The sequence below is a fragment of the Athene cunicularia genome (assembly GCF_003259725.1).
Source record: "Athene cunicularia isolate RWA chromosome 9 unlocalized genomic scaffold, athCun1 chr9_part1, whole genome shotgun sequence".
NCBI classification, from domain to species: Eukaryota; Metazoa; Chordata; class Aves; order Strigiformes; family Strigidae; genus Athene; species Athene cunicularia.
Window position 1 is genome coordinate 18,158,652 of NW_020799110.1, and position 27,763 is coordinate 18,186,414.

Below are 27,763 nucleotides of genomic sequence, written 5' to 3' on the forward strand. Positions count from 1 at the left end.
AGCTGCAGGCGGGCTGGGGGTGTGATGCTGCCCGCCCGAAGGTGGTCAACCGCCGTGGCTTTACTCCTACTTGAAAAGCAGCAACTGAAGGGCTTTTCTTAAAATACGGGGGGGGGGGAAGTGTCATCTAATTTTGTTATGACAGCTGCTTTTCAATACCGTGGCATCCTAAGAGAGTCGGTAAGTTAATTAGTGCTTAATAAAATACCTTTAGGATATTGTGCTTAAATCACTTCAATACATGTATGCTACCTAGTAAATCAGATTCTTTCACAATGAAAGGAAAACCTAAAAATCACTGTGCTTTTCTTATCCTAGCTCCACCAAACATGTATTTATAGCACTTATGAACAAGAGATTCAAGCAAAACTTCCTTCAAGACGGAAATTGATACACAGATAGAGTAGCCTACCGGAGATGCAAGATGTGGTTAAGCATAATTTTCAACAATCACAAGTAAATTGCATTTTGATGATAGCAGCAGACAAAAGTATTACAGAAATTGTATCATTTAAGTATGATACAGGCTATCAGAGATAAAAAGCATATGCTGCAAATTATTACAATTTGTTTTGTTTTAGTTGCTTCCAGTACAGTGTCCTGATGAGAGACGAGTGGTAAAAATGATTGAAATCATGTCCAGAGAAAGCACAGCCTTAAAAGGAAGGTAGCAAAGCGATATAGAACTACCTGAATACTCAAGAGGAACTGACTGGACTGAGGGAGGGAGGGAGGGAGGGACAACAACACTTAAGTGGGTGATAATTACTTGTAGGAAAAATTGGTTTTATTTACTCGAAGGAAATAAAAAGCTTTAAAGCAATCCCTCAAAGAGAGTTGACTGAATAATGTTTCACATCAATAAACATTTACTGACCAAAGCTTGACAATGATTTTGCACTTTGATCTGAATTGCCTGATCTAGAAATAGCCCTTCCTGATTTTTCCCTTTGCATTTCAGGGTGAAATGAGAATGATTTCACTTGTTTGTTTATTTTGTTAATCATGACAACTTTTACATGCTGAATACCAAGGTGATTGTACAGACTTTAGTATTTTATGAGAAGTCACAATCTGAAAGCAAGAGGGACTCAGAGGTTAAGGCCAGAGAGACTTTTAGGTTATCTGATCTGACATCCTGTATTTCACACTCTACAAGAAAAATGGGGTAGAATGAAATCTTGACCCCAGTAACCTAGGTCAGGATAAAACAGATATTCCTAAGAAACAGTCTTAAAGATTAGACAAGCTGCTGCTTTCCTTGTTTATGGCTTGCTTTCATTGTTACACATTTATCTCCTCATAGGCATACAATGACCTTCCCAACTCCACACAACTGTTGCTAGGCTTTTCATCACTGTTTAGAACTGAACAAATCAGTCCTACTCCGCTCCAGAGCTCTGCCATCTGCTCATCTCTTCACCCCAGCTAGGCCCCTTACCCAGAAAACATTGGATATTTCTGTAGCAAGGCCAAGGCTTATCTTGCTCCTGTGAGCAACACACCTCTTTCTTCTTCCTGAAGAATGAGAGATTTTTCTTCCTGTAGCTTAAGCAAGTCAGACTGCCTTGCACAAACTACAGTTCTCCTTTTCATCTCCTGCAGCTGGTATGTTAACAGCTGGTATGTTGTTATTTGTTAATCAAGGTAACTCTGCTGAACAGCTATGTAAGCTTCGTAATTTTGGTCTGTGAATGAGGGTCAGAGGACTCCAGGAAAGAAGGTGACCAGAACAGCAAGTAATTTCTTCAGCCATTCCTGTCCTCACTGGGAAACCCTGGGGAAAAAAGCACACGTGGGAAGCCATGGGACAGATAACTTGTCCTCATATACCTTCAGCTCTCATCATGCCCACCATACAATATATAGGCAACTTTAATTGGGAACTAGTTACAGCAGCTGTTGAGAAATACAAACCATGAATGTTAGCATTCAAGAATTTACAGACCTTACCACAGAAAGTTTTCACTGCTGAACTGTCATAAATCAAATAGTATTTTACATTTTCCCTACAGAATCACTTCAGGCATTGGCCTGTTTCTGTGGCTATTCACACCTGATCTTACCTACACCCAACTTCCTAAACCAAGGCCGCAGCTCTGCCTACCTTCCTGACACTCCTATCGCACACTATGATCGCTACCTGAGTTCAACATAAACTCAGGGTGCTCATTAATTCCTGCTCAATACCTTCCCGTGTTTTGGCTTCCAGACCTGAAGGCAAAAACATAAGCCCTGGTCTGGATGCCTGCAGCCACTGTGGAGCACAGCAGAGCAGGCTAGTGGCCTTTGGGCATCCACAGATAAATTAACATTTCTGGCAGTAGCTTCTTGCAGTGAATGCTTACCCTGGGGATCAGATGAGCAGCTGCAGTGAACTGCACAGAACTGGTAGCTGTCACTTTTTCTTCAAGCAGCTAAAAGACATTTTTGGTGCACATCACAGTTGGGAAGTTGAAACTGTGGTCTATAACAATTTATTGTTATTTTATGGTAGAAAAACAAAGCCACATGAAGACCTTAAACATCCCAGCTTGTCCTTTGTCTCTTCAGAGGAGAGGCAGAAAGAAAAATATTTGATTTTTTTTACATATGAGCCAGAAACTTTTGTGCTTCTGTTCCCTGTGTAAGCCACTGACTATCTGGGATGCCGTTGCACAGCTGCTTAAGGAGATAAACACACACCCCCCTTTTTGGTAAAACTGCAATTCCTCTGCTCAAGCTTATGAAACTAAACTTATACACCTGCACAGTTTTTGGCCAATCCTGTATATCTGAAAGTAGTCTTAGCTGACAAGTAAGAGTATTCAAACACATCTTTTGGACTAGCACATGCTTTTAATACACCTTTTCTGTGAATACTAGAAAGAAAAGGAGGGGTAATAAGTGTTCATCAATTCAGAATTAGAAGTAGCACTGGGGCTTAGAAACAACATTGAACTGAACAGTAATTCAAAACAATTAAAATGCATATCCACCCAACAGAGATGAGATGTAGCAGGTTTTATATTTTGAAGAGTGAAAAGACAGTCTCAAAGAATGTCTGGCTATTTCTGAGAAACTTACTCTCCATCTTGTATCACCAAGATGAAATGAAATATCTTTGCTACATCTGAGTAATACCTGGCATGGCAGAAAACTTAGGCACATAGAGCACAGAGAATGGCCTTTCTGGTTTTATAGGGTCTGCTGGAAATGAAGCATTTTTTGCACGTGATGAATATGCTAGAGCTGACCACAGGTGCAAAGAGGTAAGTTAAGATATTCAAAGCTAAGGAGATCCAAAAGCTGCGGCTGTACCAGACCTTTCTTAGAGACAGTAAGCATGTGGCACGCACTCACTGCCGTTTGTAGCTTACACAGTAACACAAATGTCCCAGACTTCAGCTGACAGCTGCTCGTGTGGTCCAGCAAAGCAGCCCAGATCTTGTATAACACAGAAAGCAGATTTGATGGCTTTGTACTAAGATGCTTTTAGGAATGAGTGAAATAAAACTTTGATCCTTGAAGGAGACAAAATTGCAGGCAAAGACTCAAATTATGAAGTTCAACAGTCATGGGACTAAGCTGGAGATAACACTTTCTTTGAAGAAATCATTAAAAAAAATAGAACTCCAACAAAAAAATCCCAACCCAACAACCAGCAGCACATAAACCAACAGGAATCAGTACTAAGAATTTATTTTGAACAGTTGTCAGTGGTGAGCAGAATGAAATTAAGACAACTACTCAGGGGGTGGTGGGTGGTATTTGGTGAGACTGACCACATAGCTTGCAGATCTGTTTTCCATATTTTTTCACCTCTGTGAGTAAACTAAAAATAAATACATTACAAATCTTATTTAAATAAAAGAGGGCAAATTTAAACCCCCTGAACAAGAGTGTAATGTCAGAACTTTCAATATCAAAACAACTGCATGCATTAGAACAGTAGCTGGTGTCACTTATACAGATGAAATTTGTTTTTCTGCACTCGTGCAGAACCAGTACTGCAACCCAACCAGAGAAATCAGTTTAATACTTGCTGGGTATGCTTTTCATTTGCAAATTGGCAGATGCATTTACCAGATGTTTTGTGTGGAATGGCCAGAAAATTTTATCTAATGCAGTGTTATCATTTGGGATATTCAGTACCTTCTTACAATGTCAGTTTGATTGTCAGTGGTGAGAATTCTTGAAATGACATGCTGCATCCCATTTTCATGTGAAATTACATTAAACAGTCCATTATCCTGGCTAACCTATGTTGTCAAACATAGGCAACAATTCTCAGATATGTTTTCCTTCAGTGAGGTCAGGGGAGAAAAAAATCAGCTAAAATCAGAAGGAATTTAAATTGTCAAAGGCCATAAGTCTGTGGATGAGGAATCTGATCCCTTGGGGAGTGTGACCGTGGGTGACAGGAGGAGGGAGACTTGCAGAAGCAGTAATGAACTATATTAATTTCCATGCTTTGTTTTACTACTAACCCAGTATGTACTATAGTGACAAAAACCAATTGCTTATTTCCAGACTTACATCTCTACTTCTTCATTTATTGAACCAATCTCATCTGTTTTGAATTCTTTAATCTGGGCTACCCTAGTCTCCCACATGAACTCCATACTTTTCCTGCAAACATCCATTAATCTCTTTTGGTTCCTGCTTTACTCCTCTACATCACTTCTCCCCTTTCTGACTGCAGTGCCTGTAATAGTGTCAGTCACTGTTCACAGTTCTGTCTGTATGTACCAACCCTTCTTCATCATTCAATCCTTTCCTTCAAATGTCCTTCACCCAGGATTGACTTGAAAAACCCTAGCAATTTATCAGTGACAGTTAATATGTCCATAAGTTGTTGCCATGCTGTTCATTTTATAAATAATTTAGGTGATGACCTCCTTCCAGTCATCATTGTGAGCAGGGTTTTGCCATCTCCTTCCTCAGCCCTATTTTAATTACTTTACTCTTTCTTGTTACATGTCGTTTGTTAGACCACACCCCAAGTAGGAGGGGGGGAGGCATGGTTAGGTGGGAGCCTTTATCTGCACTGTGAATAATGAAACCTAGCACTAAAACCTGCTTCAGGTCACTCGCTCATTCAGCTGTTGTTCCCTTAGGACTTGGGTCTACAAAATTGTAAATTAGAGCACCCTCTAAAGAACAGTATATTAAGCCATTGTTGGCACCTGAAAAGCCAGAAGTGAGAACACTAAGTCCCATATTCGGGCAGGAGAGTTTCTTGTGTGCCAGAGGGGCTGAGGAGCAGGAGGAGGCTGACAGGAGCAGCTGAGCGAGCTCACTGCAGCGAGGATACCAACCTGGGATCGCCGGGATGCCGGCAGTGGTCCCTCCAGGTACACTGCTCTGTATTACTTTCGTTCAAGTTCAGCTGGAATGCTGCAGCTGCCTCTCAGGGACAGTATTTAGTTAGTTAACAGTGGGGAGACAGTTTCAACATGAAGGACCAGGAACCCAAGCACTAATAGCCAAGTAGTTTTGAGCATTCACCCAGAAGTGGAAAAGGCATTTTTAGTTTTTTCTCAGATGCAAAAAATTAAACTTCTAAATCAGAACAATAGCTTTAATTACCAACACACTGGACAAATTACAGCAGCAGCATCTTGCCCTCTCCCTACGTGTTAGGCAGGCTCCTGGCCAGTGCTGGCCGTGCTCTCAGGGGAGGAGCAGGGAGGGAAAGCCTGCCCAGCACCCATAGGGACTGCGCTTTGAAATACATTTCATACATCAGGAGCTCCGTATCAGAAACCTGTGGGGGTTGTTTCCCAATTTTTAACCACCTCTTTGCTTATCATTGGATTAGATAGTACTTCAGAGTGCATTTACAGTAGTACACTTCCCATTCCTCCTGCTACACTTAAAGAGAAAAAATTATCCTGGATATTTCTGTTTTTCCCTTAATAACAAGTACAAATTTAGTACGTGCAGATTAATACTATGACTGCTAGGATTTACTTCATGCCTAGTATGAATTTTAAACCTTTTTTAGTCTTGTCAACCTTGGATTATTTTCATTAATCTCTTTATTTTCCCTCATTAATTTCCTTCAGTTCAAGACTTGCCTGATTATTATTAAATATCTGGCTGCTGCCAATGCCCATGACACATACAGGTAGTCGGTGTTATTTATCAAAGCTATGTTTTCTCTTGGCTGTGGCATCACAGTTTATTATGTATCTGTATTATTCTTGACTGCTACATAAGAAAATTTCCTTTCTAAATCTTGATTAAATTAAATTTATAGCTGAAAGAAAAAGGACATTTAAAAAAATTCTAACACAGAACCTGATGCTGCAGTACACATTTCCCACCTAGTGAAATTCAGAACTGGTCAACAAGTCCTGTATAACCCTAAGTGATCATTTTAAGACTTAGAACCGACCCTTTACACTCTTTCCTCAAGTTGGCTCCATGCACTTGCAATAACCAGCTTCCAACTATTACAAGAGTAGGTTGTTGGTTTGGGTTTTTTCTGGAAAAGTTTTGATTTATTATGTGAATCACTGAAAAAATGTAATTCGTTGTACTAAGACATCTTTATGTTGCAGTTAAAACTTTTTAAACAGAAAGATGCACAGAGTTTAAAATGGTGCCTAGACTTGGATAATAGTTTAACTTGGATGATTGGCTTTCCCAAGCATATACCAGACACCCATGTGATGGGATATTGTATACAATTAGTTACTTAGTGGCAACTATAACTGGTTAAATTTGTAGGGGCTTTTTCTTGCATAAAGGTTAATTTTCCTGTTGGAGTGGCAGCACAGCGTGTATAGGCTAGTTAAGTCCAAAAAGCCTGAGTGTAACTGTTCATCCCACTGAGAGAGCTGTTGTAAAAGAGCATTCAGCAGGCTAAGGGCGACTGCAGTGCTTGTCTGTGCAGTAATCTTAAGTTACTTGGGTACTGAAGTTTCACTTCAGCAAAGGCTCAGTTTACTTAGAACGTCCTATAGGACTGGACTTGTGTTTTCTTTCAGCCATGAAAAATTTAGGTGGTCCTCATGTAGTCCTTGTGAGATTGCAGTTACCAGAATTTCATACCAGGCACGGTGCATCTCCACCGGCAGTGGAGCTGTTCATTACATGCAGTGGCTCTTTAGAATATTAAAGGGAGAAGGAAAAGGTATTTCTTAGTTTTCAGAACTGTGTTTAAATTAGGTCCAAATCCTTTTTCCCCAAGATTAATTTGTAACTATGCTATTTCAGTTTGAAAAGGAAAGAGATCAAATCAGCAGGGTAATAGTTCAACAATGTACTTAGAGATTGTTCCTCTTCCATGTTTTAAGGCAATGTCTTCCTTCTCAGTGAAAAATGTGTATTACCATTGTAGACATCTAACAAAATGAACAGTTCATTTATTTTTAAAAGGAAAAGATTTCCACACTGTGATACTGAACGGAAAACCCATCATCCTCACGCAAATTCTGGAACACTTTGACAACCATCTTTTTCTTCTGCAATAAAGATTCCTTAACTCAGAAACCCCCAATTGTTTCTTGAATATGTAAAAAACCCAGAAGTAATAGCGTGGCTATTAAGGAGCTTAGTTAAATGTACCTGCCAATAAATTAAATCCTAAATGTAATATATGCTATAAATTTAGTGAAATCCAATTGTGACATACATTAAGATTATTCATAATCTTAAAAGAAGCATACTGTATCAGTGGTTTGCATGATGTGATTTAAATGTTAGCATATTTACCAAATACTAAGATTCAATACTTTTAAAAGCACAGTTATATTCATAAGATTATGGAAGTTCATACTGTACATTACGGAAAAGCACATCTGAGTATAAGAAAGAGGTGTCTTTGGGTACTACCATCACTAGCATTTTTTTGCTTCATACAAGTAAAATTTATTCATAGGTAAGCATATATTTGCTTGGTGCAACAGATGATTTTCTGATTCAGAAGGCATAGCTTTTGAGGTATCGTGTATTAGAAAAATGAGTAAGTACCAAAAAAATACAGACAGAACATAAACAAAGAATGCAAATACAAATAATAATCCAAATCCAGTAATTAAAACCAACAACAATAAGAGTCCATAGGACTAGTTTACTTTGTTATGGATTGCTTTTGGATACATAGAACTAGACCTCTCTATTACACTGCATCTTTCTCCAGCTGAACGTGTAAGAGTGATCCCCTAGTAATAAAACAATAGTAATTTTGCAAAAGCTGGATTTAAGTGCATACCTCTCTTTTTTTGTTCCTTTGAATCTAAAGAATTTAGACTTTGCTGTGCTGATCAGAGTAAAACACACCCAAAGACATGAAACAAGAGGCAACTTCTGCTCTTGAGTTAATTGGAAGAGCATGGCTGCTGCTGGGCTCTGCTGAAGCAGGGTAACATCCCTGCCCCAGGGACAGTGAGCACCTTCAGCTTCCTTTGTACTGTGAGTTACGGTCATTTGGCACTTTTGGATGCATTACAAAATACAACAATTTCATGCTGCCATATTATTTTTATTTTTAAAAGACACCTGGACAACCTAATGGTTGTGATACAGATGGTCAATATATATACCCTTTTTGTTCATCACGTATCATCCAACTGCAGTCAGCTTCACTGAAGTTATTGTAGGATCTTTCCTAGACTGTGGTGCAAGTGAACTTACCTGTATCTGAACTAACATCTAATAGAAACACTTCCATCTGCAAGAACCAAGCATGAGAAAGAGCAAGTGGCATCAAAGAGCAGTTTAGTATCTCTCAGATTCTCTGCAACCAAATCTCTCTCCTCTTGATTTCTGAGTGGATACCTGAAAATCCATGTCTACACATAGTCTGCTCTATATTTTTGTATTAGGTGTAAATGCAAAAATGCTAAATTAGCAGGTAGTCATGTAATCACACTGCAGGTAGTGAAAAAGTTATTTGAGAGCTTAACCTGAGCTCAATCAGTGGTGCAGATGGTCTTGCTGGACCTTGTGCATCCCAACAAGAACAAGTCAAGCATTTCAAGCCCAGTTATCACAACAGTTTCATAGTTACTCTGAAGTTCATTGCAAAGCAGTGGTTGATAAAGCTCTGCAGTTTATCTACATCATGCCACCAAGGAAAAAAGTTAGATTAATGAAATTAATAATTAAATGATCTGATTCACCTTTAGACTAGCAGAGATAATGCTCTATGTGCTTTATATGTAGTCAGAAATGTAGTAGATTTTAGGGGGTAGGAAGAAGAAGGGTTAATCTTGCCAAAAAACAGTCATAATTTCTTGGACAAAAATCTCATGCTTCCCTTATGCTGGTATAAAATGAGAATGTTGCCTTGATACCTACCACTCAATCCTGTTAATCACATTACAGTCCATGGAGAAAGAGTTCCACAACTACAAGCAAGCTAAACCAAAGACAATATTTGCAGTATCTTGATAGAATTATACAAAAGTATGTTTTATCATATTAAAAGCCAAGATAATTAGAGGCAGCTTCATTTTGTTCATGTCTGACAATGTTGTTATGCTTTTTAAAAAAACCCATACTTTTAAAGAAGTGGGTTTTGAGGCCTTGTTTTCTGTAATTTATTACAGATTGCTATTTATTGACATATTAATTTAGCATCAAAACTGATAAGATCTGTGTTCCTTTCGATATTAGTAGAAAATCAGAATTGTTCAGGAATATTTCAGGCATGTAAATTGTGTTAAAATAAGATTTGTTGTGAATAAGCAATGACAGAATGTATTCTTTGGTATCAAAATAACTTCAGAATGTACCCTGACATTTTAACTAGATAGTTCACAAATATAACTGCAGGTGTCATAGAAACAATACTGGATTAAAGAGAATGGGAAATTTCTGTGAATATTTTAGATTAACACACTTCTTTTTAGACTATTATTTTTCTGGTAAAAACATATTTGTTTCTGAACACTATTATAATCCTAAACAACATTTGGAAAGATTTACCAGGAATGTACACCAATTTGGCTTTCTTTCAAATAAAAAGGGCTGGAAACCAGAATGGCATTGAAGAAATATTTACTAGATAGGTACTTTTGAATGCACTTTAGATACTGTTACAGTAAAATATTTACTATAATCAAATTGAGTTTAGTAGGGACCAGCATCACAACTACACAGAGTGGTTTTAGCCCATTGGTTTGAATGTATAGATGTGTTGGTGAAGCTGCCTGTCCAAGGAAATGAGTAACAATGGACTATGGTTTGCCTTCATTTTCACAGCTGTAGAAATGATTTTACAATTGGGTAATCTTATTTCTGAGAACTGAGGAAGAAGGGTAGACTTGCCACAGAGGAATATCTACCGAAGTTTCTGGCTATGCTCACAACGGTGAAGTGTTGGTTCTCTTGGGGTGGGTGGAAGGGAAGAATTCAAGCAGGTGAGTTCACAATACCTGCTTAGATCTTCTGTTCTGCCAAACAGAAGATCAAGAGGACTTTGGTGGCTTGCCAAATTATCTGCAGGCCACCATTATGTTGAGGATGAGGGTAATCTGACCATTCCACTTAACATGCTACCTCCTTCATGAATTAAAACACAGGCTAGCATGGCTGTTTGGTGGTGGGAGGGATCATTCTGCGGTAGCAGAGTCCCTGTGGTATAGAAGGCATGGCACAACACCAGTTCAGCTAATCATATGCCGCATAGATTCCTGATAATAGGTTAGATAATTCCTGTCCCTATTCTGTCTCCCTCTACTCTGATTTGTATCTCAGAAATGCCCTCTCATAATAATAATAAAAAAATAATAAAAGGAAAAGACAAGAGAGGTTGTCATGCTTTACTGATTAGTTTTCTGGCTTACTGGTGTTTAGGGAGTCTTCAGGCATTTTGAATAAATATTTTATTATAATTTCCTTTATTATTCAGAAACATTAACTTCTGTGATATGGAAAACTGCATCTTCAACTACACTGAAGTAAATTCTAGGATTTGTAATAAAGCACTGTGTACAGCATGATACGATGGCCTCTCAGCTGGTCATACACCAGCCTCAAGCTGTTCCATAATTCAGATTCTGTGTTTAAAAATTTGTTTTTCCAGTATCACCAGTCCCTTTTCACTGGCAGCTTTGCCCTTTACCTTCTTTTAAAGTAGCTGAAAGTGATTCTGCAACGGGAGAAATTTTCCAAGCTTTTCCCTTAAATATCTGGGGACAAGCAAGCCCTTTGGTAATGTCAGATTTCCAAAGCTAGATTTATTATTTCTGAGGAGAGCTGGTACAAAGAATTTCAGAAAGTCTGACAAAACAGAAACACGCCATTCAAATCATGAAAGCGATGTTCACCTTCCTATCATGCACATAATCCCGAGTACCTGCAACATTTCGATTACACTTTTACAATCTATTTGATTTGTAATCAATCTAGAAAGGAAAACACTGGAACAGCTAGCAAGTTCTGATTAGCTACATGCATTTTCTATTGAAATAAAATTATGACATATGCATTTACTTTTAAGTTACAAACATCTTTATCACATTTCCTTTCAAAAATACTTAGTATCTGTCTTGAATTTAATTAATGAAAAGATTTTACAGGGTAGATTTGAGGTCTTTAAAAGGTAACCTTTAAGAAAAGTTGTCAGATAGTGAAATACTTGATTGCATGTGCTGCACTTTTAAGTCCTGTTTTGTCAGTATTTGACATAATGCTCAGAATCAGAAATGCACTTCATGGGTCAGTGGCAAAAGCTGGTTGAGAAGCTTGACTCTAAAGTTTGGCTATATAATATAAACAAGATGCCAAAAAATACTGAACAAACTAGTCAAGCCAAGATTAACATCTTCCACATGAAATCACGGGTTTCTTCCTATGTTATGTTCCACTGGTTCTCCTGAAATGCCCACCTGGCAGTTTGTGCATAGCAAAAGGATGAGAGGAGCAGTCAGAGAACACAAGTTGCTTGTTAGATACTAGAAGCATTTACAACAGACTTTTAAAAATTACTCACTGGTTTATGGCATTAAAGCATGATCTGCAACATCTTTGACTTCATCTTGTAAAATGCTGAGAATTTCCATTTCTACTTGAAATCTGTGGGAGCCGCTTGCACATTTGTTATGTATTTAATTTGGACCAATTTTCACCAGACTCCAGCTGCACCACACTGGTTTTCCATCATCTTTAAAAGAAGTACGATCAGATAACATCACATGCTTGGAATATTACACTGTGTTGCACTAACAACATAATCTATGAGGAATAGGCAATTGCCATCGAAAGTACAGTAATAATATAAGTTGCTTAGTAAGTACACAGTCATGAACATTCTTGTTTGAGTGGAAAAACAACTTTGTGGAAGAGGAAATCTCTTTGTCCTCCTTTCTACAGCACAAGGACAAATGCTATTGTACAGTACACCTACATACACTAGATGAATAAGGAATACTTTTGTGGGACATCTTTTTAAGAATATTTCTGATTTTGTATTGCTTCTTGCTGACTTAGTAGGCTTAAATAGGAGCAAGCCTATTACTTTTCTGTAGAGGAAATGAAACTGGCTTATTCTGTTGTTTCTGTAATACCCGTACCTGGATACAGTGAATTCAGTCTGTATCTATAAAATTACCCCCCTGATCACCACTGCCCACTTGAGTTATGTACACACAGACTGATTAGTTTGCAGTATCCTTCCTTGAACAAGATTTCCTATCTTTCCTGCAGTCAAACCTTCAGCAGTGCCTTAGTTTCCCACCTAGCTGGCACTCCAGAGCTGAGTCCTTTAGGGCAGAAAAGCAATCCTGGATATCTTTCAGTCCATCTTTGTAAGGTGCAGTCCTTTAGTCCTCCATGAATTTAAGGGTCTATTCCTTAATTTTTTCCAGGTTCAGTCATTCTTTCTCATCAGACCTTGTCTTGTCCCTAGTTGTCGATCCAGGGCTTCTTTTTATACCTTCTAAAACTCCTCCAAATCAGAAACTCTTAAAAAATGATTGTTACCAGTAGTGCATCCTACATATCATTCTAGGCATTTTCTTTCATTGCCTTATGCGCCCTGCCAGGAAGAGATCTCATGGTTCCTCATGTGCTTTTTCTGTAGTCTCCTCTGACCAAGGTCCAAGCCTGTCCTTTTTCTAGAAGGTTTTCTTAGTAAGTAGCCATTCTACCAGCATAACAAAGGTCCCCCTGGAATTGTCCTAAAGTCACGTCAGGTCAAGGGATAGGTGGGAAAAAAGACAGAATGCCTATCATCTCTGTGTAAAAGCGCTGTTTATGTTGGGTTGATTCTCTGTCAGTAAACTACTGAAATATAGTTAACCATCAAAAAACCCCACAACACAATCATCTGTCATTCAGCTCCTGATTGCCAACACTTTGATTTGATTGTCAACTCATCTGTGTATGCCCTGCCGTAACCATTGAGTGTGGAGAAGTTTGTCAGACTCGTACATAAAACCTTGTTATTTTTCCTTTAAAAATTCAATTAGTCAGTAAAGGAAGGAATATTTCTAAGCAGATCATGTAAAAATTAGTTAGTTTACATTTATGTTTCAGTAAAACTTGTATGTTCTTTTATAATATTTTTAAAACATGATTTGAAAGAAGGCTGATCATTGCTAATGCTTGCAGAGGCTTCTAGATTTGTTTGCTTTTATGAATTTGGAGCAGAATGAAGGGCATCCAAGGCTCAGTGAACGTGGAAGGAAAAAGCTTTTTTATTGTGAGGTGTCCATAGTATGGACTGTCTTTGCTCCTATTTTTCATTAGCGTGTAGCTAAAGACCTGGACTTCTTGCAGCTGTATCACTAATAAAAGTGAAATGTAAATCAAGAGTATACAAAAGATATTATGAAATGAGCAATCTGAATATAAAGCACTTAAACTTTTACTCTTTTCAGTGCAATGATCTGTAAAACTAGCAGCCCGATCCTGTACCTGTTAGACTGCATAGACACTCAGGTCTGATCATGATGGGAAGTATTCAGTATTTTCAGTTCCCAGTGAAGTCAGTAACAGCCAAGGGGACTGAAACAAGTCTGTGAATACCTTACAAGACCAGACCTGATATTGCCAATGACTATATTCTGCACATGGGTTCCAAATCCATAACAAAATCAGAAAGACATTTGTTTGAGATATTTATAGAGCATCTGTTTGACTAACCATCTGTGCTCCAACTGAAGTATACACATGGTCCAGACTGAATAAAAAACAATTCTATGGATTAAAATAGTAATTTTGACATCTAAAGATTTTACTGCTAATGACTTTGTTGACCTGTTTACATGTAAAGGTAAATTTTAAAACTGTAAAATCTGAAAGGTAGCATGAAGAAAGATTGTGACTGTCTACTTCAAAAGGCTTTGAAGGTAAGGGATGCTGTTTGAATGCTGCATGCCTTTCAAAACTACTGCTTGCTGAGGGTGTGGATTAAGCTAGCTGTCTTCCTCAGTTTCTGAGTAGCTGTCAGGTTTCTTTGCAAGTGTAAAGGTAAGAACATGCAAAAGTATTTTGCCGTGTTTTCAATTGTCTCGTATTTCTCTTTCAAAATGAGATTCATTCCTTTTTTTGTGGTTCATGGTGTTCAGTACAAATATTAGCAAAACATTAGAAAAGTAGTCAACTATAGCTTGGAGTTAATTGTACCGAGAAACGTCACTGTATTCATTCAAGTTTGCTTCATTCATCAAGATTATCTTTTTCATGGATCAGTATGTTTCAGATGTTCAAAATGCTGAGATTAGGAATCATAATGAAAAGATGAAAAGCCCTAGGCTATAATAGGATTGATTCAATATATATACACATAATGGTCACTTATTATTTATTGAAATTGCTCCTTAAAAATGATTATTGAACAGCAAGTTTTTGGAAGCTGGTTATGCTTGTTCAGGATAGTAGGAAGTTGAAGTTTCTGATATTGTTTCACAAGATTAATTTTCTTTAGCGATAACCTGGGGAATTCTTTAAATTACCTCTTCTTAGTTGATGTAGCACTATCTGCCACATCTGCAAAGATGATAATTATTTTTAGGAGCAGCTGTGGTTTTTTGATTAAGTCTTGAGTCATCAAGGTCAGCATTTTTGAATTATTCATTGTAGGGAAACAGAAACAATTGGTTTGCATTTTGGTCAATAATAAACGATGTACTGTTATTACAGTTAGGGCCATAAACCTCATAGCTTTTTACTACAGTCCTTCCAAGAAATTTGCATACTTTGTGAGATCATTTAGCTTTGTAGGAAAAAAGTATCAGTCATAATTTATGAATCAGAAAGACGGCACCTGCTGACAAATAAGTGACTGTGGAGACTCTTCTGTTAATGGAAATATTAAAGTGAAAATGGTGTACCTCTTAACACTGGGTCATGGGTCCAGGTTTCCAGCTTCAGTTTCAAAAGCTGAATTGTAAATTGGGATCTCTCACACCAAAGGAAAAATCCACAAATGAACAATCCTTTAAGAGCGATTCCTTGTTATGCCTGTGGCCTTCCATGATAGCCCTAAATCAGATAAGCACATCTCAGTCAGATGAGCATTCTCCATCACATAATAAATAAGGGGAGCCAAGCAAAGGTGAGAATTGGGACCTGATATCTTCAACAGCTTGCTTTCTCTTGTAGCAAAAAGGCTCCAATCTGTCAGATGCCTTGAAAGACTAGTGCTTTATGTAAACTCTTAATGTGAAGTAACGAGCTATCATTTGATGATCAGATAGCTGTATCTCTGCAGCACTTTCTTTCAGCTTCCTGCTGTTGAGGAACTAATGAGAACAGGCAGCTTCTCAAAGACAGAATAGTTGGGTTTTTTTTTTCCCCCTGGGGAGTTAATGAAAAGTACGTTTATCTTACTGGCTTTGCTACAGAGCAAAGGTGGCAGAGTTGTATGGCCTGAGGAGGGTCTCTTAAGAAATCACATATGTGTTGAAAATTAAAGCTTAGAAAGAGGGCCCACAGGATAAAGAAAGAGAAGAGGAAACTGGTCTGTGAGATAAGATAATTGAAAAAGAGATGTTGAAAAGCCAAACCTATGTTCTGTGTTGAAAGAAATACCTGTGAATCTGAAGGTATATAGGCAGAACCTCGTACACTGCACCTTGCTGAGTTATGGAAGACTCAGGTTTGTGACACTGGATGCCCAACCTGAAGAAGCTCAACTAGATGCTCATTTTTCCATCAGTTAGTATGCACTGCTACATATCTACTTTGCTTGATACCTGGAGGTGTTCATGTAGCTGACCATCAATGGTGGCCAGGGGGTGCAGGTACGTGTTTCTCTACACTTCTTCTAGAAATTGTGTACATACAAACTCACTGAGAAAAAGGCTGTGGCGTCTAAACCTGTTTCCAAATGTAGGTCTCACAATTTAGCATTTCTTTGTTAAAATGATTCCATTTTTCAGTGACTCTGAACCCTGACTGCACAAACAGTGGGAACCTGATGTTCATATCACTAGCACAACACTAGACTTGAACTGCAATGCAGCATGAGAATAAGGCTTCTGCTCTACTGTTACAGTGCAGGAAACATCAGCACAAAGACAAAAAAGAAGCACTGAAAGTGTTACAGATACTTGTAAATGTGTTGTCCCTTGTCCTTTGAAGCACACTTCTTGATTTTACCCATGATTCGAGTAATCAGCTGGATAAGAAATACAGCTCCGAGAAGTGGGATAGCTGACAAGAGAATTTAGATTTACCTGGTTTCAGTAACAGTAAACAGTTGTTGCCTGCCTGAACCTCAGTCCAAGATGGACCCTTTTCTCATTCAAAACATTTAATGACATTCTACATTTATTTCACTCATCACATACTTTTAACAAGCTTTTCTACATTTACAAATGAAAAGCGGGTTTATTTTGGAAAGAACAAAATTTTTAAATGATTAAGAAGATTTTACAAATTTTCTTGCTTTCCACATGACTAGGAAGACAGCTTTACTTCTGTTTGGAATACCTAATGTGCTACCCTGTACTGGAATATCCTCCAGAGATAGCACAAATTTGTTAATATGCAAGAACATGACCCCTCAACTATATTTTCCAGCTATGTTTAATGTACTGTTCTATTTGTACTGTTTAATTAAGGTCCAAAAAGGCCTTCAGTTAGTGGTCACACTATCATCTTTGTTGCTTTTAAACTCAGCAATGCTTTACGCACCAGAAATTCAGTTCCCTGCACACACAGTAACAGAGCAAATAGTCATTATCGGCATATCAACTCCCTGTATGGCAAAGCAGAGGCAAAGCTCAGTCTTCCTCTCAGTGAAGAGCAGGAGAAAACAATGGGCCTTGTACTTCAACGTGCAGGTCAGACTTGATTCGTAATTTACTATTAGGTTGCAGAAGTGATGCATCTTGTAAAAAGAGGCAGTGCACAGCTTCTACTGGGAGTAGTGCCTTGTACCTAGTACAGAGGTTACATCTAAATGTGGGCTTATTGAGGAGGGTACTTAACTTATACAATATTTGACCCTCTCAATATGAGGTTTTTATTTTTAAGGAAGATATAAAACCTGAATGACTTTATATGTTTAATGTTCCTCATTCTGTTAAAGAACTTGGTATAAGCCTATAAAATGCTTTGTCAAATGCCACAGAAATTACTGCTCATAAATGTTACTGTTTATCTATATAATCTGAGTAATGGAGCAGAATTTTGTAAACAGACAAAAGTCTCCCTTCTAGATACAAATGATGCTGGTATTTTAGCAAGCACTAAGTGGTATCATACTTTTCAAGTGAAGTCAATTAAACTACCAGTCTCACTTGTGCATCTGCATCCAGTCCTCCCATGCAATTCATGAAGCTTCCCCCCACTTAGCAAGTGCTAAGTTAAATTTATATTTTTCATTCACTCTTCTAATTCTAGCACATATAGATATTTTTTTAAATAAATATGGAATATCATCACACACATCAGCAAAATTCTTATTGACAAAATTAATTATCTATGGGAGTGGATATATTCATAACTCGTCCTAAGCAGTATCAAGTGCAATACACATACATGAATTTTTGAGGGAAAGGTAGCCTTATTGATGTTTGACTGTGAATTTGGGCTAAAAGTGAAAGTAATCTCCTATTAACATATTGGTTTAAGATCTAGTGAAGGTGACTTATGAAAATTAATTTTAGTTTTTAATTGAGCATACCAGAAAGTTGCACTTGGTCTGTTATCCCGCTGGAACTGATGAAAGATTATTAGTTAAGCCATGGTAACCTGGTAGCTTGTTTTGGTCTCTCACAACATGTTCCACATCTTCTCACAGAATAACTTGCAATAAATTAAAAGCACTCTAGAGACTCAATTTGGGAAGCAGAACTTGATTGTGTAGGATACTCTTTCCCTAGTACATTTCTGGAGAAGTAGCCCTTTAGCACTGTGAAGTCTTTAACTGCAATCACATCACGTTGTAGAGAGAAGCTTCACTAAGCTTGAAACAATTTTATTATTATATGGAGGGACATCTTACCAGACTGACCTGAACTATTCCAAAAGACAAGGGTGAAGGGGTAGTACCAGCTGTGCATGCAAATAACTTGGCTGGGGGAGCTTGTTTTTATCATTTTGTATTTCACATCTGCACAGTCCCAAAGTAAATATAGTTCTGTTGTGTACAACTGACTCACAACAGAGCACGTGCATGACTTAACCTTTGTTCTAAGCCACCAAGCTATTCCATGTAGATCATGGAATTCAGCCACTCCTGTTGTGCTTTCTATGCTTTAATCACTACCCTTTTACTTCTATGCAGGCAGGTAAAAATGCAGCAAACATTGTCTACCAAGCTGAATTAATCCAGCAATTATTTCATTTGATGCTCCAAACTGCCTGCTTATGGAAACAAGCTATTACCACTTTTCACAGTGTCATTCAAGACAGGTGGATATGATTATAGGCAGCTATATGCTATCCTCTGGTCTTCAAAAGACATCAGTCTGCTATTTTATATCCAGAGTATGTAGCTCAAGAAACTCTTCTTAAAAGGGAAAATTAAGGTAATAAATAGACTAGTAACATCAGTAAGGAGAATATAGATAGCTTCTTGTAATCTGTGTTAAGTTACATCTCTTAATGAACTGTATTTTGGTATCATTTGAGCGTCTATGTAGCTGAGTCACTGGAAAGGTTTTTGGGGGTTTGTTTCTTATTTGTTCTTCAGCCACTTTGAATCTCCACCGATGCATGAAGTCCCAGAGCACCAAGGCAGCAGCGCAGACAGTTCGGCAAGCAGTTTGGGAAGCTCTATCACAGCATGTAAGAAGGTAAATTCTGTTTATGTTATATTTAAAGGCAAATATATCCCAGGTTATAGCTTTGCTTTTTAACTTTTGTCTTTATTGGGGAATAAAAAATTCAACTGATACCTAAAAAAAAATGGATACAGAAAAATTAATTCTGGGTGCTGTTATGGTATCTTGCACTTTTGTCTGCCTGGTCTATACTTGTCTGGTCCCAGAGTATATTTATTATACATATATGGGAGATAAATTCCTCCTGAACATTTCTATTTTTCTGCATTATCTGACAATATGAAATAAAAGCAGTGTATAGCGTGAATACCTTCAGGACTGCTCTTCAATAGGTGGTTTCTCGAACCCAGCCTGAAAGTTCAGAGCTTTTCTCTCAGGTCAATACAGTGGAGAGTCCTTCATGAAACAGCTTGTCTGCCTTTCCTAATGTCCGACTGAACAGGTTTCAGCAACCCAGCAGGTAGTATAGATTTGATCACTGTTAGTTTTGTTGCCTCAAAAATGAATTTATATGTAGTTATTTAATTGGGAGGATGTGCGGGGAAAAAAAGCGGTGCCTTTGTGTCTGTGTCATTAGGAGGAGTCAGGTATGACAGATTATTTTATGCATGTAGGTGATTTCAGTACAACTGAGAATACACAGGTGGAAGACCATGGATGCTTCCTTTTATTCCTCCTCCCCAGGGCCAGATTACGGCAGTACAGTCTGAGGGAAGGGGGCACTACCAGAGACCTATTGAGGAGGGCAGGCCATCTTTCATCTCTCACTTTGCAATAACCCTCAGAGCTCTACTGTCTCCCACAGGCATAATTCTAGAGCTGACAAGAAAACATTTGTTCTAACACAGAAATGTTATAAAACTTCACAGTTCATTTAGTTTTCCCATAATTCTTACTTTTTTTTCTTTTCCTTCCACTAGTAATAATAATGCTTTCCTTCTGTGGTTTGGTTTTTTTTTCAAATTAACAACAATATATATTTATATATGTAAGCAGAAAGAAAGAGAAAGATAAAACATGTAGAAGATAAAGATCTATTTTCCACATCCTGAAAACAACACTGTGGGTGTGTGGGTGAGTATTGTCTGTCTACAGAAAGCTAAAACCATTGATATAAAAAAGACCTGAATTCTGATGTGTATGCTCAGACTGGTCTTCTCTAGCTCACCTCAACATGGCTAAAATACAGTGTCAGTATTTCATTTAATCAAAGGATTTGTGTATTTGTAAAATACCTGATTTTTTTAAAAAGCTGCTGACTGTATCTTCATCTAGGTAGAAATAGGCAGAAAATCCCTTGTGTGGGACAACATCTTCGATTTTCATTTAATCTCAGAGCTGTCTATTTTGTGTAAGACTGAAGGACAGTGGCACAGCACTGAGAAGTGCCACCACTGTGTTTACAAATGCTCTCAGCTTGGGCGCCTTCAGAAGCACCACTCTTTTTTCAAGGCTAGCCTTTACCACATGATTTAGAGCTGCTTCACCTGTCTGATCCCTTACATTTAAACTTTTCATTGTAACACAAGTCAATTTTATGATTGTCGGCACACTAAAAGAAGTGATTCACTTATGCCAACATTTCTGACAAACAGCAGGATATTTTGGGCTTCTTTACAGCATTGTCATAGAATCTGTTACATTCTTTTTTTGTGTGGAAAAGGATAAAAATTTACCAAATCTAGGCCATTGCCTTCTCTTTTAGCCTCTGTTAGTTACAGTGTTTTTTATGTTAGATGTGTAATTGGTGGTGAACTGAAACACTATGGGTTTCTGCTGCAAGAGAACAGTTTGAACAGTTGACTAGCATGTTTGAATGATTATATTTGGCATGAATGGCTCCTGTCAGGAACCATATGAGATATGGCCTCTTACTACACAGATCACTCTGAACAAATGCGGCCCTTGATATCTCATCTTATTCTGTATGTCCCACTTTCATATCTTTTTTGATGAGCAGTAATTAACCAAAGCAATTAAGATGATCAGCCACGAAGACGCAGATGTTTCATTTGTGGAGCAGAGCCTTTTTAATGTTGTCTCGGTTATAGATATTTACTGTATTTTAATCTCTTATGATCTAAATCAGGGAGCAGGAAGCTGTTACACTAAACTCGTATGCAATATTTTCCTCTGGGAAAGAGTGACTTTTCTAATCTACACTCTGCTAGAGGCTGATTTAGTTCATTGATTCACAACAGACTGAGTAATGCTGACGGCTGAGTCTCTAGATGAGAGTGGAAAACTTTTTTTTAGAACCATGAATTACTGCTGATTTCACATTTAGTGCATGAAGCAAATTCATCCTGAATTATTTTCTGAGTGTGATGATCCTGCTCTGAACCAGATATACAGCAGTATAGTGTGTGCAGCTGTTACACATAAGTATGGTCAATGAATCAAGTTCTGCTTTCAGTTGTACCTCTGCAAATCAGAAGCAAGCTCGTTGAATTCAGCAAAATTGCTAACAATGTATGTCAGGGGGATTGGCCCAGAACTTGTCTCAATTAAATAAGAATGAGGAGAAGTACAAGATAGGAGGAGGAAATTTTGGTAAGTGACACCGTTTGCCTTAAAAGTGCAGGCTATATAAAAGAAGGATGCTGACTGACAGCTGAAGTAGTATAGGTTTAGGTTTCTTATCCTTGGTACAGACCAGCTCAGTATATTTTGAAAATATGCCTAAATGCAAAAATTGAAATCAGAATGTACTGGTAGAGTTCCATCTCTGAGGAATACCAGTTCTCACATTGCATTTGATTAATTAGCAATTAATTAGCCCTGTTAATTTAGGCCAGCTTCTTCAAGCTTTGATAATCTCAGTCATACATTATTTTACTACAAGGACTTAAGTATAAACATGAATATCCCTGCAAGTTTCAGTACATATGCAAAGCCCCACCTTCTACAAACACATGCATCTAGTTAACAGGGAGAATTACCTTACAAGAGTGAGATGCTGTAAGAAGTATTACATTCACTTTTACTGTATGTTTGTCTTTGACCATGATAATATTGCTGTCTGTTACCAAAGAAATAGGCCCAGAAGTTCACATGGCTTCTTTATATGCATTGTTGCACAGAAGGTGCGTGTAACCCTACTGTGATCAGCACTTCAGGGTGGCCAAAATTATCCTTCCTCCAAAGAAGTACTAATGGGAGGGTTCTGAGCAATAACATGTCTGTAATGGTCCTAACACAGAAACTTGGTGTCATGAGGTAGAGTTTAAACTCATCCAAAGTTTACCCCTTTGTTCCTGCCACCACTTACTCAAATGTCACTTTCCATCTCCTGAACACCATTCAGATACGTGTAAAACCAGACCATATGCAAGGAGACCTCTCCCACGTGTTCCCATGTGCCTTCCTTTCCCACTTGTCTTTGTCTTTTCTGAGTAATTTCCAGAGGCTTTCCAGACAACTTTGGGCCAACCTGTATTCCTTAGATGGCTGACCCCTGCCAGTTTCTGCTGTGTGGACTCAAGTATACCTGGTTTTGTTCTTCTCACCTGTCATCTTCAAATCCAAATTATTGCAAATTATTTTCTCCAACCTCCAGTAGTAAAAAAGTTATATCTATTGCACCCTTCTTCACATTTCTGGCTGCATTCTCAAGTGTATGTGGAGCACTACTTACGCACAGATGAAAGCAGAATCTGGCTCAGGGAAAATATCATCCTACTAATGTTGTTCATCTCCTTGAGGTTACTTAAAAAACACATACTGTCCAAAACTTCCATGTAGTCATTTCTACCCTTGACTTCAAAGTCTATTATGAAAAGCTGCATACAAAAATTAAATGTACTGTAAAGCCTTGCCACTTATAAACCAGTGACCCAAGCTTGGCAACTATGACCTGGCCTGACTGAAACATTTGTTCAGGAGAGTTATTTCTTCTGTTGATGCTTTACCGGTATTTAAAATTACCACGATAAAAACATGTTCTGAAAGAAACATAGAGCTACCAAGGGTCATTTAACATCCCTCAGGATGAAGTTTGAACTGTCCAGCTCATTTCATGGGTTATCATCTATACTGTACATCTGCTATGGTTTAGCTGTTCTGAAATGTTGGGTGTGCACACCAACCCCTTAGGAGACAAAGAAGAGTAGTACCAAGGATTTCTGAAGCTTGTTTCTGTATGATAGTTTCTGCTTATTCCAGCTTCTAAGAAACCATCTGAGATTTAAGGAAAAAAGATCTAAAGTGATTAAGGCTGAAGACAAATTCACTGTGATTTTTAAGGAAATGAAACAAGACTGCTTGTTACAGCAAAAGCTATTTGAGCTAAAAAGAATCGTTTCCTATGTATGCAAAATTATGTCTTAACAGATAATTAGAACTTCAACCCTTGAGGATGAGAAGTTCTAGAATCAGATGAAATCTGAAATCATATATATGTAGATATATACATGTGTGTGCATGTATGTATATGTTCAATTCTCTAGGTCTTCATAAAATCCTCAGTGGATGGTAATTTTTGGAAAAGAGGGAAAAAACTGCTCGATTCTAGATTTCAGCAGCCAGTTTGTAATGGTTCAGTATTTCTACATTTGAAAATAGTTCTTAAAAAAAAAGAGAGTTTATAACACTAACAGGAAATTGTTTCTTTGGGATATGAAATATATTATTTTCCCCACCTAGTCTCAGAGTTAGTTATGGTGGCAGAAATCTTTTTGCACTGAGACGGGAGGTTATAAAATTTATTGAGTGCAGAGTCATTCAACTGGTAAACAAGATTAGCTAGCAGCCCCCAAGAAGAGACTAGTGGGATGTGAGGCATTCATGAGCCTCTGTCGTTCTCAGAACAAAGTCTTTGGGCACAGTGCTTTTACTGAGTATTTTGTGAACCTTAAATTTGTATTCAGAAGCTTTTTGGAAAAAATCCCATATCAGGGCTGTAGTCCTGAGAAACAACCACCACAGAGGTGCAAAGCCTTTGTGGAAGGCACTGGAGAAGAGCACTGAAGCTTATGGACTGTGGTGTTCCCCATTACCTCCTCATCCATCTTCTGCTGACTTTTATTCAGAAATCAATGTAGAATAATAACAGGGACTGCAGTATTAACTATCTAACTGGCTTTCTGCCAGAAAGATAAACATTAGAGTGGGTGTTAGTCTGTGGGTGGTAATAAGCTTACTTCTGGATTGCCCCTGAGTATTAGAAGATTGCGTCAACTGGCCAGATTAGCTTTCCACGGTCATTCATCTTGCCTGAAAAATGAAGAGGCCTCACAAGTTCTCACTCTTCTTCCTAAGGAAAGGATCTAGGCTTATGGATCAAGTGTTCCTGAAGTATGACAAAGGTCTGTCAATGGAAAATATGCAATAAGGTAAAGGAATGTGGATAGATTATTTTTTTTTCCAGGTAGAGCAACAGATTTGTATTTTAAAATATCATTGTTAAAATAAAAGGTTAAAAGCCTATTTCCATGTAATGCAAAATTGTAAGAAATACATTGTAATTCTAATTGTAAGATATACGTCTATTTCAGAAACATACTTCTTAACATTGCTGCCTAGGGGAAGACAATAAGCCATATAAAATATTCTATAAGTAGTGTCATTGTTGCAGCTATTCTTTTCCTGCTGTTACCTAGTTTTAAAAATACTAAGGGTCCCTCTTTTTCATGGAAGAATATTAGTACAGAGGCAGCAAGTAAGGAATTCAGTTCAATCTAAGCATCGGACTTGCAAATCTGGCTTTGCTTCTTTGTAGTCTACAGATCTATGTAGCCCCATTTTGGTTTTGTTTGAGCAAAGCTTGTGGCATAAACTGTAGGACTGAGTCAACACAGAGATTAAACACAAAGTTTTGATCTCAGGGTACTGACTGAGCTCAGTACTCATTACAGCAGATCTTAAGCACTTTAGCTTCTCAGAAAGCAGAAAAATGTGTTTAAGAAGAAAGAGTTTCTAGCCTAGGCATTCCCAGAAATGAAGCTGCTGGCAGAATGAATAGTACTGATCTACTGTGGAGAGAGATACAGTAAATCATAAAGGCTGCAAGTTTGTGCACTTTGTGTAATTAAATAATTAGTTTTCCCAACATCTATGTTTATCACTTTAAAACAGAACAAAACCCCTAGCAATATTTTCCAATAAAAATGTTGGGTTTAGGCATCGCCTTCAAGTATCTCCAAGGGCTCTGAGTTCTGCAAGTAAACAGGCTAATATTTTAGGGTTTATATAAATTACTTGGTATAAGGTATATTAACTGGACAGGTCCAAAAGAAACAGTCTTTCCCCTCCTAAAATTTTGTAGGCAAGATTTCCTTTGATTACAGTAGAGTTCAGGCCTCCAAAGCACAGTAGGACTGAGTAAATTTTTTAATTGTTTTAACTATTTTTAACTATTTTAACAGATTCTCTGCAGTAACAGTCTACTAGAATCAACAGACTACTGGCTGCAGAATCAGAGGACACCATGCCAAATTGGCTTTCTGGAAGACAAGTCAGAAAGCAACTGTGCCTCAGTAAGTATTCACTGTAATCTCTGGGGGAAAGGTCCACTGAGAGTTTTCTGGGTAGGGTATGGGGCCAACCTCAGTACATGTTTTAAAAATGTCAGTGACTAACTGAAATTATAGCAATCTATGTACAGTTTCTGTAATTTCCAGCTTTCTGTTAAACATACAAACCAAAAATGCATACAGATTTCTATACAGAGGACGTTAGTAAAGATTACTGCAGAGGTTTCCCCACATTTGACTTTCAGACTTTGTGGCCCTCCTTATTTTTTTATGCTCATCATCTGCAACTGACAAGAGAGAAAAATAAGCCAAAGAGAAAATTATTCCAAACCATAACTTGTTAAGTGGCAGGTTGGAAAGAGCAGATGTTTAAAGGCTGCTCAATGTTCTTGAAGGCACAGAGATACAATTAAAGAGAAAACTCTTCCCATATTAGATGAGGAGAAGCTGCCAAAGAACTCAGAATTATTTTACATTTGAAATGAAATTTAAATCTCACTATTGTGGGTTATAATGTAATTACAAACAGTTTTGGTTAAGAGTGTACATGGAAAAATAGTTATGTTGCTCTACACACAATCTGCATGAAACTGGATAGAAGTACACTGCTATGATGGTAATAATTTTTCATTTGGTGGAGGACTCAGGAGTGCAGATCCTTACTTGGAATCCCATTTGATTGTTACTCCCTGGCTCCAGTGAGCAAGCAAGGGCTTTAGAAAAGAGCAGTTTATCTCAGATGAAAGGTTTCCAGCACTTCTTGTGCTGCACACAACTTAAAGACCAGCTGAAGGCTCTCATGGAGTCTGCTGGATTCCCTCAAGGACATGGAGATCTCCGCTTTAGCTGATGAACCCAGACACCTGCTGTCAAGGTGGTGATGACTGGAGGCTTTGTGTCTTGCCTAGGGGTGATGCAGCGTGCTTGGGAACAGCAGGAGTGATACACAGTGCGATTGCACAGTCAACATTAGGAATATGCTCAAAGGTTATAGGGCTCAATTCGCTGTCATGCTGTCCACTGGACTACCAGTTTCCATGAAACAGAGTGAGAAAAATACACAGCCTAAACAGAGTGTGCTAGTAAGCAACCATACAAGGTATAAGGTGAGAAACTAAAGACTCCTGTGTCTATTTTAGATGATGATGGGTGAAACAAGGAAGGAGACATTACAGAGTAATGCTCACTGGTAGTAATTTCCTGAACTCCTGAAGTTAGACAGACAGCAGTTTCCTGTTCTTTGAGCATTTTGCATGTATTCTCCCAAGCAAAAAGACCCAATATAGCTGCTTGATACACACTTTTCCTCTTGAAAAGCTCTGGTTTTATCTAGCCCCAGTCAGTCACCTTGTAAGCAAAATAAACATTACTCTTACCAGAAATACTGAAAGGACTTTTCATTACAATCCCAAAAGATTCTTAGATAAGGGTTTCAACAACTCACAGACTTAATTCTCACATGTGGTGAATACCCACAGTTTTCCCTGGTACAGTCATGCAAGGTGGTAATTTTCTTTTAATCCCTTTCTTTGTCAAAGAAAAGACAAACAAAGCAAAGCTCTTTCCTGAAGAAAACAGCTTGTGTTGCTACAGTGTGATGGTGTAGTGCTGCTTGGGGGCAGAGGGTGGGCAAAGATGCTCTGGTAAAGCTTCCAGGATACAGAACTGCCCCACTGTTCCTAATGCCAACCTAAACTACAAGACCCTGACTGACCTCCTTCTTACATGGGAGGAATATTAGGATATGCTTTGAAACAAGGTCTGACAAGTCCTCCCAATGCCTACTCCCTGCATAGTGTGCATATAGGACAGTCAGCCTTCCCTCTACAGCCTTCTGAACACAGTGACAACTCTACACACACAGAAAGTTTCACAATTTTCAAAGCAAAATGTTAGTACCTAGATGATTCTGCAATTTACAATTATCACTATAGAAGAAAACATTATATTCTATAGAATTCATTCATTCTATACAATGAATTTTGTATTAATGAGATTGAAGTGGAATGTACAATAATATATTGAGTGAAACTGAAATATCACACATAGCATTAATTTAAAAGCTAAGAAGTTAAATATTATTTTGGAATAGCGCTGTTCACATCAAGAGAAAAG

The 27,763-nt window shown here is 38.0% G+C and overlaps 1 protein-coding gene across 6 annotated transcripts in view; it reads left to right on the forward strand.

Annotated features, from left to right (window-relative positions):
- Window positions 1-10,336: 10,336 nt before the first annotated feature.
- The window catches only part of SPHKAP (SPHK1 interactor, AKAP domain containing), a 60,864-nt gene continuing 43,437 nt past the window's right edge, over window positions 10,337-27,763 (forward strand). The window contains exons 1-3 of one of the 6 annotated variants that reach the window (XM_026855332.1): window positions 10,337-10,355; window positions 19,085-19,187; window positions 25,541-25,651. In XM_026855332.1, coding sequence (XP_026711133.1) covers window positions 19,104-19,187; window positions 25,541-25,651 — 195 coding nt within the window. In that variant the 5' untranslated portion in view covers window positions 10,337-10,355; window positions 19,085-19,103. Of the gene's footprint in view, window positions 10,356-18,046; window positions 19,188-24,368; window positions 24,509-25,540; window positions 25,652-27,763 lie in introns of those variants that run through there. The other 5 variants (XM_026855337.1, XR_003399060.1, XM_026855336.1 and 2 more) reach the window with 5 other exon arrangements.